This window comes from Nanorana parkeri, unplaced genomic scaffold (assembly GCF_000935625.1).
Source record: "Nanorana parkeri isolate BGI_ZX_2015 unplaced genomic scaffold, ASM93562v1 scaffold1854, whole genome shotgun sequence".
Taxonomy (NCBI): domain Eukaryota; kingdom Metazoa; phylum Chordata; class Amphibia; order Anura; family Dicroglossidae; genus Nanorana; species Nanorana parkeri.
This window is the reverse complement of record NW_017308122.1, coordinates 175,189-192,690: the sequence shown is the minus strand read 5'-3', so window position 1 is coordinate 192,690 and position 17,502 is coordinate 175,189. Positions and strand designations below refer to the sequence as shown.

At 39.5% G+C, this 17,502-nt stretch overlaps 1 protein-coding gene across 1 annotated transcript in view; it reads left to right on the top strand.

Moving 5' to 3' along the window:
* Window positions 1-17,502, top strand: part of ARPC1B (actin related protein 2/3 complex subunit 1B) — a 40,157-nt gene that overhangs the window by 17,489 nt on the left and 5,166 nt on the right. The window contains exons 2-7 of the mRNA XM_018571852.1: window positions 1,518-1,583; window positions 3,551-3,655; window positions 4,729-4,951; window positions 6,895-7,002; window positions 9,991-10,197; window positions 11,380-11,455. Of these exons, the coding sequence (XP_018427354.1) occupies window positions 1,520-1,583; window positions 3,551-3,655; window positions 4,729-4,951; window positions 6,895-7,002; window positions 9,991-10,197; window positions 11,380-11,455 (783 nt within the window). The 5' untranslated portion in view covers window positions 1,518-1,519. The remainder of the gene's footprint in view (window positions 1-1,517; window positions 1,584-3,550; window positions 3,656-4,728; window positions 4,952-6,894; window positions 7,003-9,990; window positions 10,198-11,379; window positions 11,456-17,502) is intronic.

The following is a 17,502-nucleotide window of genomic DNA, read 5'->3' as shown; positions in this document are numbered from 1 at the left end:
GCCCGGAGGGTAACACATGTGGTCTAGGCCGCCTCCAACTGGGAGCCAGGTCTGCGTGCCACCACCTTAATTAAAGTAATTTAAACATATGCAACTAATATATATTCATATAGATGAAAAAGGATAAATGGATCAGTCCACATCGGATCGCTGGGGTCTCACATCGGGGATGCTTCAGGCTTCGGGCTGTGACCGGGCCGGTCTGGAGGGGGACCAAGCAGATGGTCGTTGGCGACCCCTGTAGGCGCGGGGCTGGCGTTGCATCCTGAGGGCCTGGGTCGGGCGATCCAAAGTAAAGTCCAGCCATGAAGGGATCAGGATTGCATCCGCCTCCAGAAATTCAAATAGTGTCGGCAGCTGGTCAGGGGTGTGTAGGGCGAACACCGAGTCATCTTTGCTCACAATGAGGTGGAACGGGTGTCCCCAGCGGTAGGTGGCCCCTGATGTGCGGATCACCTCCAGTAGTGGCCTCAGCACTCTGCGCATGCGAAGCTTGTGGCGGGATAGGCCTGGCATTATAGTCACTTGGGCACCATCAGCTCTCTGACAGTATATTCTGGCTGATTGCAAACTGGCTGGATTGATTAGAAGAATATGTCCTTATTGAAGTCACAGCTGGGCAGCTGGATGATGCAGAAAACGATTCTCAGGACAATGAAGGCGGCAAAGCAAGCTGGCCAGGCTGAGCCGTGACAGCTGTACAGGGAGAGAAAGAGCCGTGCTCTCTGGATGAGAGTGCGGCGGCTGGCTGATGCTGCACAAGGAGGAATCCTTAGTCCTCTCAGATGGTGTGTTCACAGCAAGGAGAAAAGGAAGAGCAGGAAAGCAATACCATCAAAAATTTGGAAGGATCTCCTCCATACGATCCTTCCAAATTAAATTGATAATCGATTATAAGAATAGTTGGTTGGGAAAGGAGGGGGCGGGAGAGAGATTTGTTTTAATGCAACAAATCGATTAATCGAAAAAATAATCGGGCAACTAATCAATTATGAAAATAATCGTTAGCTGCAGCCCTAAATGGTAGTTACTAGTAGCAACAATTTCAGATGACAAACCCTTCCTCAGACACACATGTAACTGGTATCAAAAGTAAATCAAGTAACTGGTAAAAATGTAAATATCCCACACAGGAAATGCATCACTAAACATCACTACTAAGCAACCATCCTGCACAGGAGTAGCTATGTATTCAAAATGTAGTGTACAAGTATTAACTTTTATTTTTTTTACTTTAGGGGCATGGAAAGTTTTGGAGGAACTTACAGGGCCTTGGTCTCACTGAAGTTGAGAACCACTGTCCTAGATTGTATAATGTATCTCTTAGTTACCAGAACTTTTTGAAAATGGAACATAAATAAACCCATATACATGTTTGGTAGACCTTTGCAACATTAACATTGATGATTGTTATGGTACACTATGCATTTGTATTTTAGCAACTGACAAACTCTTTATGTACACTGTATTAAGGAAAATTATTAATTTTCTAGTTAACTTTCTCTTTTCCCATGTAGAAATGGCATATCACAGTTTTCTCTTGGAACCAATTAGCTGCCATGCCTTTAATAAAGATGGGACTCGTGAGTATTCCAGATTGTTTTGAAATATAATCATTACAGTTTATGTGAACCCAATCACTAGCATTTTATATAAGTTTTAACATGTTAAAGGAATTTCAAGGCCATTTATAATATTTTTAAATCTACAGCCTTCAGTAAAAAAATAATACCTGGTGATCCTGCAATGACAGTCCTTCCAAGTCCATGCACTTCCTTTTATAGAGTGACAAAGCTCGGTTCCCTCTCCTAATTATGCTCCTGTGTTGTCACCCTGTCATGCTGGTTCCCAATGAAGACTACCAGTGTGCATTTCACCACAACTTGCCCATGCATGATCCACTGTGGTCACTTGCCCTGATAAATGTCTTTCAGCCATCTCTGGAGTGTATGCCTGAAGACAGGAAAGAGGCTGCAGGAGATCAGCAGCACTGATATGCAACAAAAGAATGAAAAAAGGTTAAAGGTGTAATTTAAAAGAAAAATTATTGCCCACCCCCTCCCTGCCCTCTACAAATGTTCCTTTTTCCCCAACTCTTCTTTCCTCTCCTTTTCTTAACACACTTTTTCTCTCTTTACCAACTCATTTTCCTTTCCCTCATCTCTCTATAACCCCTCCCTACCCATGTCCCATTTTCATACTCCCATTTTCATACTCCCCACCCCTTTCATCTCTCTATACCCCCTCCCTATCCAGATCCAATTTTCATAACCCCACACACACACACTTCTTCCTGAGAAGGCTTAATTCTTATGCTTTACTTATTATCTAACAGTGACAAATCAATTACCTTGAGGTACTATTGTGCTGAATAACTGTCACCCGAAAGCCATTATTTTTAAATTGTTAAGTGACATTAAACCCTCAGATTTTTTAAACATAAAACAATACTGTAATGTGCGCCTTACTGTAATCCATGGTAGTTTCCCTTCTCTTTGCTGCTCTTCCTTTTAAATCCTCATGTCTTCTCATGCTTGGGGAGAACTTCCCTTTTCAGCTCAGGGCCTCTTGCTGTAGTGCTGGCTCAGGTTTCAAGCCTATACAAACGTATACACAGACACCGTGTATCCATTCCAGAGACAAGGCAGTCTGCTGCAAAACAGAAGTTCTGCCCAGCATGAGAACAGATACAAATTTAAAAGGAAGAGCAGCAAAGAGAAGGGAAACTACCATGGATTACAGTAAGGCACACATTACAGTATTGTTTTATGTTAAAAAACCTGAGGGTTTAATGTCACTTTAAATTCTTAATTTTGATAAGTTTCAAAAATGCTTTATTAACACTATACACTAAATACTTATTTACAGTAACCTGTGTTAAAATAAAAAAAATTGAAACAAAAATGGTAAAAATGGCAATTGTTTGATTCATAGCAAATTAAATGTACATCACTTAGGGGCTGATTTATAACCCATTCATACAACAAACACATATGCAAACGAGATTCTCAGTGCATTATAGCCACTAGATGGAGCTGAAGGTTGATTTATAACCTGTTTGCACAGTTAATTTATAACCCGTTTGCATATATATTAACCCCTTAGGGTTTACATCTATTTAAAGCCTTGAATTGTAACTATATGATTGAACACGTTTTCTACCATATTTTTTACTGCAGGACTATGTATATGAGATCAAGTCAAGATGTTTACTGTAGATGTTGTGGGAACTTCTGAAGGTTTAATATGTCCACCTTATAAGCCTTTAAATATAAATATATATATATATATATATATATATATAATTATTTTTTAACTAAATAAAAAGAAAATAAATTGTACGTTGTATTTATTTATTTTAGTTCTGACCATATTAAATAAAGCAAATATGCACAAACTTACTATACCTTTCTTTCAACTATTAAGCTATTTTTATAAATATCTTCCATTTCTGGTTTGTTTGTTTTTTTCGTTTTGGGAAACACAATCCGTTTAATATGCCATGTGCAATATTTGTGATTTATTCTCTCAAATTCTTTTTTCTTTACAGAAATAGCTTTTTGCCCAAATAGTCATGATGTCCATATTTACAAAAAAGCAGGAGACAAATGGACCAAAACTCATGAGCTGAAAGAACACAATGGACAAGTTACAGGTAAATGACTATTATCTGAACTCCAACACGTTATTATAGACTTATTTCATCCTGAGTGGGTACAATACACTATGATCCTCCTTAAAAGGTATTTCTTTTAGACATACACCAAACTAATATTGAAGAGCAACTCCACTAAGTATTCCAAGAATCTTAAAATATCAAATAAGATCACTCTATTATATTGGGGGAAAAAACTTAAAGCAAGCCTGCGGGAATAATAAAGTTAACATTGATAGCAGATATCTGTCAGCACAAACTTTGCTGCCTGGAACACCCCCCATCTCTATTTCTACCTATTTCCTACTGAATAGGCATACTCCACCAGTTCTAATGGCATGTGCTGTGAGTACCCTTTAGGGAGAATGTCCCCTATTTAGAAACTAGAGCTACTCTGGGGAAAAAAAGCTACCTATAACCCCTAAATAGAAAGATTAAGTGAGCACCCGAGCAACCTTTAAAAGAAACATTTTCTTATTCAGACGATCTAATGCAGAGAAATGCAGAGGAAGTGAGTGGTGAAAGATATCCTTTGCCAGCTCTCTGTTAACACTGGCAGTGGCAATTTGGGGAGTCAGTACCTGTGGGTCCTGTCTGACAAGGGCATGGAGACTGAGAGCAACCCTCCCACATGTGGTTGTATCCAGGGCAGGCCGTCTTCCCAGGTACGTTGCTGTTTAAACTTACAATGAAGAGGGGAGTGAAGTAAAGTGGGGAAGAAAGCTGGTTCCAGTTAATAAATAGGAAATGGTGATCGGGAGATGTCTTCTAAACTGCCTGATTGCTTCCCCTGTTCCCTCATCAGCATGTGGCCAGCTGCCTCAGGGGTTACAAACAGACTATAGACTATTTTTGACAGCATTATTGTACATGACTAAGAGTTATATAGCTAAGCTGATCACATATATGTCTAATAAAGGAATAATGTAGGTTATTTTTAAAGGAGCTTTCCAATTTAAATGAGAAGTTACTTTTTTCCCCCCAAGGACAAGTCCATGAATTAACAGAAAAATATTTCCCTAATACATAGAGGTGCAAGTTTTTACCTAATGCATTTTTTTTGTTTACATTAGGCATTGATTGGGCACCTGAGAGCAATCGGATTGTGACATGTGGCACTGATCGAAATGCCTATGTTTGGACTCTGCGGAACAATGCGTGGAAACCAACTCTTGTCATACTGAGAATTAACCGTGCAGCACGATGTGTGAAGTGGTCACCCAAGGAAAACAAGTTTGCTGTGGGCAGTGGTTCAAGGCTTATCTCCATTTGTTATTTTGAGCAGGAAAATGACTGGTGATTAAAGTTTTTTTTTAATGATATATACTAGTGGATAGCCACTTGTGGATTGTTCTGGGGCTTCAAATACATCGTAATAGTCACACATATTAGTTCTAATTTGCAAATCTAAAGCTGCAATGTTAAACTATCCAGCACTGTTCACTATCACTAGATTTGGGTAACTAGTAGACAGCAACAGCTGTACTAAGTAGGTCAGCTTTAACATCAAGTTAAATAGAAGCCTTTAGGGTACAGAAAGACTAAAAGACCTTGGTTGTGTATATGGCTGACCTTGGGACCAACAGCTGAGCACTAGAATCAGATTTTACTGATCATTGAATACTTGTTCCAGATGTTACTGATGAATATACAATGTACATTTAATGCAACAGCCTATGATTGATACCCTCTGTGCCTCTTCTTACTTGTAGTGCTGAACAGATCTCAGTAGCTAGGTGACCAATGCTGCCTAATATATGGAGATTTTTCTGTTCATGCCAATATTATGTTGTCCGTATTAGGACCATTTTTTATCCTTTATCCAGGGCAGTCTCATCCAATGTTCAACATAATGTCATAACTCATGCTGTACAATCTAATGATGCAACCCCATCTTGTGTTTCTCATCCTGCACTCGACATAACCTCATGTGTCCAACACAACCTAATCATTTGTTGTGCGCAATAAGACATATGATAATATGACATTTTCCTGCAGTAAATATAATGCTCCCCTATGAAAGCCATCATTAGCCTAGGAACTTTAGTATTGTGTATAGCTCCATCTATATATAAAACATAAAACAATTGTAGTAGGTAAATCCATGATTTAGATAACTGAAGACTGGTGCATGAGGGGACCATAAGAAGCATGGAGCATCATTGTTGTTAGTTGTCCTCTTGTGGATGTTCAGTGATATATCAATTGTAAAATGCAGATTTGTCAGATGTAGGGTAAAAATGTATAAGATTAAGGATGATTTTATGTCAAACATAAAATGAGAAGTCATTGAAGAAAGGTAACGCTATATCATATGATGTATGAAATTAAGTCAGGTATCTTGTCAGGCAAGTGAAAAGGTTACATCATGCAGAATCAGTTTATAAAGTGTTACCAGCAGACCTGAAAATTGCTCTCAGGGGCATGCATCTCTTTAGGGTTGCACAGGGTCTCCTTCATAAATCCAAAGACGAAGCAGTATGAGATTGTGGCAGGTGCATGACGATAAATACAGGATGTGATTGTGTCACATGAAGAAGAGGGTTCTCTTATAAGCATGAATAATTTTCACTGGGTTTAAAATAAAGTATTATGTCCTTAAAAAGGCTCTGTACAAAGAGAAGCTTGTGTACCTGTCTGACCATTACTAGATTGAGCTACTTGGGTCCCGAATACAACATTTATTTATGAAAACTAAGTAGATTCATTGCTCTGAAATATCCTAGATTTAGGGAAATGAATGATGTATTAACGTATAAGAGTACATTGCATTATCTTTACCTGCTGAGAGCCACATAACTACTGCTCTAGAAGTTTCCCAGCCAAGGTCTTCTTCCACGCATGCACGCAAGAAGCATACATGCAAAGAGAATTTGTTCTCAAACTTACAAGTCCAATCTATTCAGCACGCACAAAGCAGAACAGTTCTTATATTCTTACTATAGGAGATATCTCCCTATTCCTGCAGGAGAATGCTGATCTCTTTAACACAAACAATGTGCATAAACACTGCTTGAAGAATGTGGTCATACTCCTGGGCGTAAACATGTTTACTGGCTAATACAATTTTGTAGCACAAAATGGAATCTTCGACATGTTCCCATATACATAAGGTGGTTGCAGACAACCTCTGGAGAGGTTAGAAAGCCTTGCATAATCAGTATTTTTTTCTATTGCTCAATGAAAAAATGCTTCAGGTTATAATAGACCGTACCAATAATATGTCTGTGTCATGACAGGTGGGTGTGCAAACATATCAAGAAGCCCATAAGGTCTACTGTCCTTAGCTTGGACTGGCATCCAAACAATGTTCTACTGGCAGCAGGTTCAAGTGATTTTAAAAGCAGGTAAATTGACTGTTTGTGCCTTCAAACTACTTCTACAGATATCATCCAGAGGTCTACTAGCTTCCATTAACCACTTAAGGACCAAGCTTCAGAGGCTTGTATTTCAGTTGAGGACTAAAGTAATCTTTGCTGTGTGTTTTCAACCGCAATTTTCATCTTTCTCATTTATTGCACCAACACATATTATATACTGTTTTTATAAGGACAAAAGGGGCTTTCATTTGTTGTGACATATAGTTCTCATTTAGCGCATGACAGAAGATTAAACCCTTAAGGACCCATGACTGAATTATTTCGTCATGGATCCTTATGGCACGGACAACCATGACATAATCATTCCATTATTGGTCCTTAAGGAGTTAATAGATTGCCACTAAATGTGTTATGTGTATGCATGCTTTGCCACTTTCTGCTGAATTGGCCCGAAATTTGATCTGTTGGTTGCCCAGCCAGCACCACCTGGCTTGACAAAAGTTGATATTTCAATCAACTGTAGTCAAAGGAGCCAGGTGGAAAATTGTAGGCCTAATAGTGACTGCAACAGCCAGTTATCTGTAGTCAATGTTCATGTATTCTGTTGCTGACCCAGAATAGATATAGCGATAAGTAATTACACTGTTCTGGCACTCATTTACAGCATGCTTCTTCCAGGTCTGTAACTCAAAAGTACTTAGGTCATACACCGCCAGGCAACTAGCATTTTCAAAAGGAGACTTACAATGGCATCCCCATATTTCTGTCATGACAGAATCCCTTTAAGGATAAGTGATTTTGGTAAAATTGATTTCATCGAGGAAACTGTCTTTTGCTCATTATGCTGCTTAGGAAAATTTTGCTTATAAAAACCCTACCATTTATATATTTAGAGGGTTTTTTGGGGGGGGGGGATGTACTACACTTAGGGCAGGTAATTTTTTACATTTAGTGTTCTTTTAATTTTTTTCATTTAGTGCTAGTATTTTCTTCCCTTTTCTTAGCCCCTCCCACTCCAGGCAAGTTCCCTGTACTTAGAGGGCTGAGTCATGCTTTGGAGATCAATCATGGATCTCCAGATGTAGACTGCAGACCCCAAAATTTGATTGGTAACCACTCTGGGCGTTACTGAACAGGAAACTGGCATCAATAGCCCTTTCATTGCCACTGCTGCCATTTGTGTTCTGTTATTAGTGCCTCCTCTGACATCCATGTGGAAGTTATCCGCTTGACTGTACAGTCCACACAATCTTATCTTTTTGACTATTCAGTCATTGTAAAAGTAAATGCCATTATTGACCAACAGGTATGTACACGTATCTTGTACTCAGGATAAATAAGAGAACATATTTGATATAGTAATAGTATTAAGTATACAAAATATGTTACAAAACAAACAAAAGGAATTTTTTCCATTTCTCTGCTTATTGTAAAAAATATACTCAGGGTATTTAAAACTAAAATTATTAAATGAAGGTCACATTTAAAAAATGGTGTGAAAATCATGTTGGTATAGAATCAGTTAACAAGTTATTGTTGAGTAAACCGTTTAATCAAACATTTTTTACTGGTCACGGGTTTTGATCAGCCCTGGACATTCAATGGTTATTTTATTTAACTTGTTTACGGTCTTCCTTCAGGGAAAAAATATAACATGATTAGGGCCTTTCTGGCACAAAAAATAGTTTCAGGATTTTTTAAAGGAGCTTCTGTAGTCCTTAGGAGCCATTTAAAGCTCATTATACCATTAAAAGCCAACTTAATTTTGGCTTCCTTGTTGACTCCAATGCATTTCGACAAAATTGCAAAATGTTACCCGACTCTCCCCATTTTTGCTGAAATGTCAGGTAAATGACTCCTAATTCCTAGCTGAAATCCAATGTCCACTCATTCCAGCTAAGAACATAGACATCTAGAAGAAAGTTATTCAAACATGGGGACAATGTCCGTATAGTTCTGCAGTGTAGTGTGAAGACAGGTCCTCAAAATACAAAACCTTTTTTTGTCTTCTACTTTAGCACTGTGCTGCCAGCTAACCATGTTATTCTTGGTTGGTTTTGCTTATCAAGCACAACACCTCCTTGTGTATATATACTGTGTGTGTGTGTGTGTGTGTATATATATATATATATATATTGTGTGTATATTGTAACAAGGACACTCCACTGTAGTCCAGGTAGGTCAAGGAAACACAGTTTATTGAAAGGGCAAACACAAAATAGCTTGAAACAGCAACATACGACAGTCTTTTAGCTTCGCTCGGTAGCTTTCCACAGCTTCAAGACACTCACACTTGCTCACCCCTCGTGAGCCCTCACTCTGCTCTCTCTTAGCAGTCTGTCCGACAGGTCCCTGGGGTCACCGACCTTCCTGACCTCTCCCAGCCACCCCTGGCTGTTCCGTGTGCGTCCAGCACGCACCCGAGTTTGTCTGTGTGCTCCCTGCACGCACACACACAACTCCTACACTGACTCCAGGGTGGAGCTCTCCTGACTCACAGGTGGGGCTTCCTGATAAAGGCTGCTCTCAGCCACCTGATTAGCCCAGGCTGGTCAATGGCAACACCTGGCCCCAGGACTGGAGATCTCATCCCACCCAGAGCTCTACGAAATCTCCAGAGCTCCAGATCCCAGCTGAAAATAGGAAAACCTGGAATAACCTGAAAAGCCAGGTTCTTCCTTATAACCTGCTTTACTTTCTGGACCCTCTCAGCCCCTTTGGCTGAGAGTCCTGGGTGCCAAGGTCGCCATCCTCCACCGTGGCATTGGCTTACACTGCCACAATATATATATATATGTGTGTGTGTGTGTGTGTGTGTGTGTGTGTGTATATATATATATATACACACACACATATATATGTATGTTTGCGGGATAGTATACCTTGTATTACATTCTTCTGTTGTAGCTTGCTCTTTACCTAATGTTACTCTGCTATATTTCAGTTTATGCTTAAAATCTGTAAGTAATAACCAGTACAGAGGTATCAATAATGGAAACAAATTATATTTAACAGGATCTTCTCATCCTATATTAAAGAAATGGAGGATCGTCCTGCACCTACCCCTTGGGGATCCAAGATGCCATTTGGTGAGCTGATGTTTGAATCAAGTAGCAGCTGTGGCTGGGTGCACAGTGTCTCCTTCTCTCAAAGTGGAGACTACATGGCCTGGGTCAGCCACGACAGCACCATATGTATTGTTGATGCCACAAAGAAGATGAGGTAAGACATACTTCCTGACCATCCATACTTCTAAAAAACCTTTAAGGTTTTCAACCTCCCATTCAGCCAGGACCACTAAAAGTTGGTAGGACTTTAACAAGCTAAAGGCATAGTTGTGGATTTGAACACAATTTGGATAGAACCAAATGCCTTTAATATTCATCTCATGCTCTTCGGAAAGGTGGCAAGGCATCTTCTACCTAGTATTAAAAGGGGTTGATATTGTAATTGGTATGAGAGAGGGCGTTAACTTTTTGTTTTGCATAGACGGCAATATATCTGAAGAAATCTAGAAACATCTGGCTTTCTGCTGATTGGTGGATGTATTTGAGAAGAGAGTAGCAGTCTATTACTGGCCAACTTGCAGAAGGAGAGAATGGCATAAAGGGGTTTACGTACAGATATTAGGTAGTCCAATGTGTTGGAGAGCACTCACCGAGCAGCTACCATTTTCACGTCGTTGTCAAGGTAGGATGTATGCATACCAGGCTCAGGAGCAACCTGGGGCACCATGTTGTAACTGTCAGGTGCCCCTTGGCACTTTTTGAGATCCAATGCTGCCCAAGCAGTTCTAATACTGGTACTGATACTGGGCTAAACCTCTGTTTATCAGTACTGCTTGGGCTGGAAGAAAAATCTCTAAAAAAAAGAATGTCCAGAGAAATTAACATTTAGTTTCTTGAAAAATAAAATGTTAGTTTTCAAATAAAAAGATTATAATGTACACTACTTAACAGTGTTGTCCACAGTATAAGTGTTTAAATGGTGTGCATGTTAGAGCATTCTCTTTAATAAAATGCTAGTTCTATTCTTGTTATACTGGCTCCAAAACTTTGAGTCACTGACCCGGAAAAGATTGGGAGTTCTAAATACACTAATTTGCATTCTTATTTAACAACTCAAAGTGGTGAAGCCAGAGTCAGCTAGACAGTTATTATCAGAAGCAGTCAGCAGTAGCAATCCCCATATTTCTCTCATTGAAGTTGAAAAGGTATTATTTTAGACTATTATGCTATACCTAATTTAGATTGTATATTTTTAAGCAATAGGGACCTTCACTACCTATGTTTTTGTGTCTTCTCATTATTGCATAGTTGTGAGTAATATATGTCAGTGCTATGTAAATAATGGTTTATAATATTGAAAACTATTATTAATAAATTAATCACTGATTGCTTGCAGGGTTGCAACTCTAACCACAGATACTTTGCCTCTCCTGTGTTTGACATTTATTACAGAAAACAGCTTAGTTGCTGCCGTAAGTAAAACAGTTTTTTTTTTTTTGTTCACTGTAAAATATTGTGTAATTTCAAGAGTGATATCATGCATGACACTTTGGGGCATATTTATAAAGCTTGGAATTACTGGCTCACCAAATATTTGCCTCTGACTACTTATTGGTTCTTTGTAAATACTGTAATTATAAAGCATTTGCTGCATGTGTATACCCTGGACTGCCACACTTCCCTTTCTTTATTGGGAATTGCAGATCTCATTTACATTTGTTGTCTTTATAATACAGTATGTCAAATTATAAAGCCATGGTGCTGATCTTTTTTTTTTAATTTACATTAGGCATTTGCAAATGGCACATAATTCATTTTATCAGTGGTTCATTATTTATTTTTGTGAAGAACCTGTCATGTTCCCTTCTGCTTAGTCATCCACACATATATTGACTGTACTTTTAACACCCTGCAAATGAAGAATTTATACTAAAATCATTGGCCCTTAATGGCATTCGTCCGCTACACCCACTGTAAAATCACATTATAATGATAAATTCTGCAGTTCAGCGAATGGTCTGCATTTGTAGGCTAATCTAGGCAGATGAATGCACCTAGATTATCTTTCAGTTTTGTAAATATGCCCCTTTGTCTGTTTTCAGCATCTTTAAAGGAAACCTGTGGGTGCAACACAACTATTTAACTAACCGGTGCAGGAGGTTGCTGACAGTATAAACTTTTATAATACTATAATTATACTGCTTGGAGCTTCTGTGAAGTGTATCCGCCTCCTCATTGTGGGGATGAGGCACAACCTCTGCCCCAGCTCACATTGCAATAACCAGTTCCTAATCAACATCAGCAGACTCGGCCATTGTCATGTGGGGGCATGGTCAGCTATTTCCTACAACTGTTAGTTTAGTAGTTTAAATGATTCCACAGGTTTTTCTTTAAAGTGTATCTATACCCAAACTTTTTGTTTTGGGTTGGATAGACTGGGTAAGGATTAGCACTCTTCTCGGGCTTGACGGCAGTCGGAGGCTCCGTTGGAGAGATCTTTTCACTTCCTGTCTGGTAAAAAGTTTTTTTCCCCCAGGACAGGAAGAGAGGGGAAATCTGTCTTACAGCAGCTTTGAGAGAAGTAAAAGTGCTTTTTATTTTTAAGTAGGGGAATGCTAAAAAAAACTCTGTTAGCTTTTTATTGTTGTCTGCTCCCTGCTCCAGATTTTCTTTCACTTCTTGTCTGGTAGAAGGTTTGTTCCCAAAACATAAAATGAGCAGAAATCTCTCTAAAGCTGGGTATACATGATTATATTTTCTTTGTTCAACCTGCAGGTTTTACTGCAGTTGGAGGCTTTTTTGGAGAGCTTTTTTTTCCACTTCCTGTCTGACAAAAAGGTTGTCCGCCCAGGAGGGGAATTCTCTCTAACAGTAATACAGGCAGAAGTAAAACTGCTTATTTAAAGTTAAGTGGGGGGATGCTAAAAACTCTGTTAACTTTTTATTGTTGTCTGTTCCTTGTTGAAGATTTTCTCACTTTCTGTCTGGAAAGAAGGTTTGTTACCAGAACAGAAAGTGAGGTGAAAAGTCTCTAAAGCTGGGTATACACGGTTATATTTTATTTGTTCAACCTGCAGGCTGAACAAAGAAAATATAATATTCCTCAATCAACGCTCACAAGCATGGATGGACAAATCCCCTGCTGTTTGCTACCGGCTGATGTCAGGATATCCAAATGGAGCTTGCAGCTGGTTGCTTGAAAGCTCCGTTCTGCCAAGAATTTTCCAACCTGCTCCTTCGATCAGATGATCGAGGGATGCCTGGCAGAAGGGTGCCGGCAGGGGCACCCACTGTGCAAATTTGGGCCGGTTCTGAAATTTGTACTCTGTGTGTCTGTAGCGGCTCCGCCAGGCTGCACAGACCTGACTGTCACAGCCTCTCCGTTCCGCACAGCCGCCCGAACATGCAGCGGTCCTACCACTGCGGGTGACAGAGCGCTGGCAGGGGGATGGAGTTGCACTATCTGGAGGGGGGGTGGGGACACCGCTGCTGCTCACCTCGGCCATCTGGATGACAGCAACGGGACGCTCGGCCGTCCAGGGAGAGTCTGCAGGAGACGAGCCGTAGTCTTCTCTGTGCCGTGCCCGAATTCGTTTTATGTATTGGAGTATTTGCACGAGTACGAGTACTCATGCAAATACTCGGTATCGCCGCCAATACCAATGCTTGTATCGGTATCGGTACATCCCTACTGTATAACCTACTTTACAGAGTTTCTTTCCAAAACTGGAAAAAAAAGGATTTATTTGTAGATATACTTTAAGAATAGTTGCAAACACAAAATGTGGCATCTGCTATGAACTTAGGGCACCCACTAATGATTATACAGAAACTGTGACACTGTACAACAGCTTCCATTTATATGTGCAAGCCCTTTCAAACACAAAATTGTTAGTTGACAAAAGTCTACACATGCAGCATTTTCACTGCTGTGCCTTATTTATTCACTTTATTGCACAGGCCTGCTTAATTCACCACATGCACATTATGATCATAATTTTTGCAGTATGTTGTATGTAAAAGTCAATTCATAAACATTATTGTGCAGGTTTTTACTAAAAATATCAGCACCTTCTGAAAGAATGTAACACTTAGTTTCTGTGAGGCGTCTACTGAGGAAAGACAGTAAAGAAACCATTTGAGGTAATGATAAAATAACAGCTTATGAGATGAAATGCAGCTTATGGGAAATATAGATGATGGTTCCACACCAATGCAATAGTTCAACATGCGTTATTTGTGTTGGTTATGTGTTTTTATATGAAACACTGAGATCTTGAGGAATTCTGAATTAAGTTTTACTTGCTTTTAAGGACATTACATCAGAATACAGGAAAGCAGCATCAAACAGGAAACATAAAGATCATAGATAAACATGCAAAGAGACTGAAATTGCACTACAGCACCATCTAGTGCTCAAAATACATAGTTACAGTCAGCAACACAATCAGTATTCATCAGCATAGGCTGTTGTATTTCAACACCCCTTCTCAATAAACAGCATATGCTTTGCTATATGACGTTTAGCTTCTCTCGAAGAAACTATAACGATCCTTTGGCAATGGCTTGGTGAATGCATCCGCAGCCATTTCTTCTGATGTGCAATATTGCATGTCGTTAATAGCTTGCTCTTAAGTGTCCCTTAACAGATGATACTTCACGTCGATATGTTGATTCTAGGGTTGACCCTTTCTGATTGTGTCTAGCAGTACAGTTTGCAGGGTGGTATTCCCTTTGATGCCCGAGTGGATCTTCTAATCTCAGTTAGAAGATCCAGTTGTTCAGCAGAATTTAACATAGAACTTGACGTGTCCATTGTTCCACTTCTTGTTCTGACTCCTGTGCGGCCTCCCTTTGCTCAGCTTCCTTTGCTAGTTCAATGGACGAATTCACTTCACAACTTCCTGGGATCATTTTTTCTGGTGATGGGTTCTCATCGAAATAAATGCTGCAGCTTATTGGAGCTTTGTCAGTCTTTGGGTTTAGGATTCTATATCCCTTACTTTGTTCACTATAGCCCACCAAAATATCTTCAATGGCTGTGTTCTCCAACTTCGATCGGTTCTCCTTTGAAATATAGGTGTAAACTTTTCATCTAAACACTTTAATGTGCCCTAGGCTAGGCTTCAATCCATGCCACATTTCAAATGGGGTGCTTTCAATGGCTTTTGATGGTAGCCTGTTCTGTTGGTATGTTGCAGTCATGACTGCTTCTCCCCAGTACTTCTTAGGTAGGTTGGCGTCTGACAGCATGCATCTGGCCATTTCTATAAGAGTGCGATTGTTTTCCGTTCTGCTACACCTGTTTCATTCTTGTGCTTCAGAGAAGTTCTTGTGTACCTGGAATAATCCTCAATGAAAGCCAGTAGATATCTGTTCCCGCCTGATGTGGGAGTTTTCAATGGTCCGCACACATCGCTGTGTATGAGCTCCAAGGGGTGGTCTTTCTTGGGGTGGTCTGTGTAAGTGGGGTACGTGTGGCCTTTGCTTCCATACAGCATTTGCATGTCATAAGCATTCGACAGGGCAGTACGGTTATATCTTCTGATAATCCTCTCTTTATTATGTCGTTTATGGCTTCTGGGTTAGATTTGTTGTATGGATTATGAGTCTTGACTTGTTCGTCTGGGGTGATGAGTCTGTACAGGTGTTCATCCAATTTTCATTTTTTCAATAAGCAAGGATTTGCTTATTTTTTCGGATTGTACATTCATCACCTCTGCATTGAACTGTGAGACCATTATTAGCAGGGGTTTTCACTGATAGAAGGCTTCCTTCTAGATCTGGGACATACAGTACATTTTTCATGAGGATACTCTGCTTATCACCTGACAATGTGATGCAGTCCAAGAATCCTTGACCGTTACCTTACGCAATGATACTTTTCCCATTTGCTAAGAAAACGTTGTCCTTTGCACTGAAATCAGTTTCTGTGAAGATTATCTTATCACTAGTCATGTGACTCGTTGCGCCTGAGTTAATACCATTTGTGCAGTATAGTTCTGAGCCACTTTAAAAGTAGCGCTCTATGATGTGCCTGCAGTTTCCTTTGTGGCTGCCTTAGCTCTTTCTCTTGTAGGTGCCTCTCGGCTTCGTTGCTCGACTTTCCATATTGAACAGTCCTTTTTCAGGTAACCTGTTCTTTTTACAGCGAAAACACGCTCTGCTTTCGTTGTTTTGCTTTGCACTCTCATTCACCTTAAGGGCTTTCTCGTTTTCTTCATTGTGCATATTTTCTTTCCTTCTATCATATTCATAGATTAATTTTCCTTTGGCGTATTCTAGTGTTAGTACCTGCTCAGGTCTGGTTTCTAGAGCGTTAATAATAAGAAGGCTACACAACAGTAATGCCACCACATGGTTATCTTTAATTTCCTCTCCAATTGCACGTAGCTGTTCTATGATTTCTAGCATGGCATTCACATGTTCACACATTCCCTGGCCTTTTTCTAGCCTCATTTTATATAGCTTGCATAGCAGATATAGTTTACTGTTTAGGTTTGAACGCTCATGCAGTTTCTGTAATGACATCCACATAGCTTTAGCTGTATTTTCTTTTCTAATGTGGATGAGCTGGCTATCTTCCACTAGCAAACTTATAATTACTTTTGGTTGGCTGTTCGTGTCCCATTCCTCCGTGGGTCCATTAGTAGTTCTGTCTGTGCTGCTATTGTTGAGCTTTGTGATTGCAAACTTCATATCTGAACTACTTTCCATTTTTCAGTAGCTTGGATGCAGCTCTTGTTGACTTGCAGTGTTCTGTTTAGTGTCTGGGTCCAGAACCTGTTAGTTATGTGTTTAGATGAAGCACTGAGATCTTGAGGAATGCTGAATTAAGTTATACTTGCTTATAAGGACATTACATCAGAATACACTAAAGCAGCATCAAGCAGGGAACATAAAGATCATAGATAAACATGCATAAGTATAGAGACTGAAATTGCACTACAGCGCCATCTAGTGCTCAAAATACATAGTTACATTCAGCAACACAATCAGTATGTATCAGCATAGGCTGTTGTATTTTCCTCAATTTGAACATGCAAAAATCGTTGAGTAAAATAACTAATGCCACATTGAATTGATGCTACTTGTTGGTATGGCAACAAACTAAAAATATTTGACTTCATTAAACTTCAAACTGCAGGGGAAACTACTTGTAAAATTCACGAATGCACACATTTTTTTATATCTGCTCTCTGTAGTAAATGGAAGCACCTCTTTTGCTGCAGGCACTATAAAGTTATCTTTCCATTGTGACCAAACCTTTTAATAATGTGTTTGTAATCAGTAATTCTAGCACGTGTTATTTTCCTGGTACAGGAATTAATTTCAACTACCTATGAGAATATAAATATAGGGTAGCATACAAGTTCTGAAAGCATTTAATTAGATCCCAAAACACTATACTGGTAATTTGGGTTTGCCAGAAATATTTGTGTAGGTTGCCACCTATGGGATTAGTAATCGCTGTATCTTTTGTGAACACCATTCCTAAGCCTCTAACCCTGATAGGAAG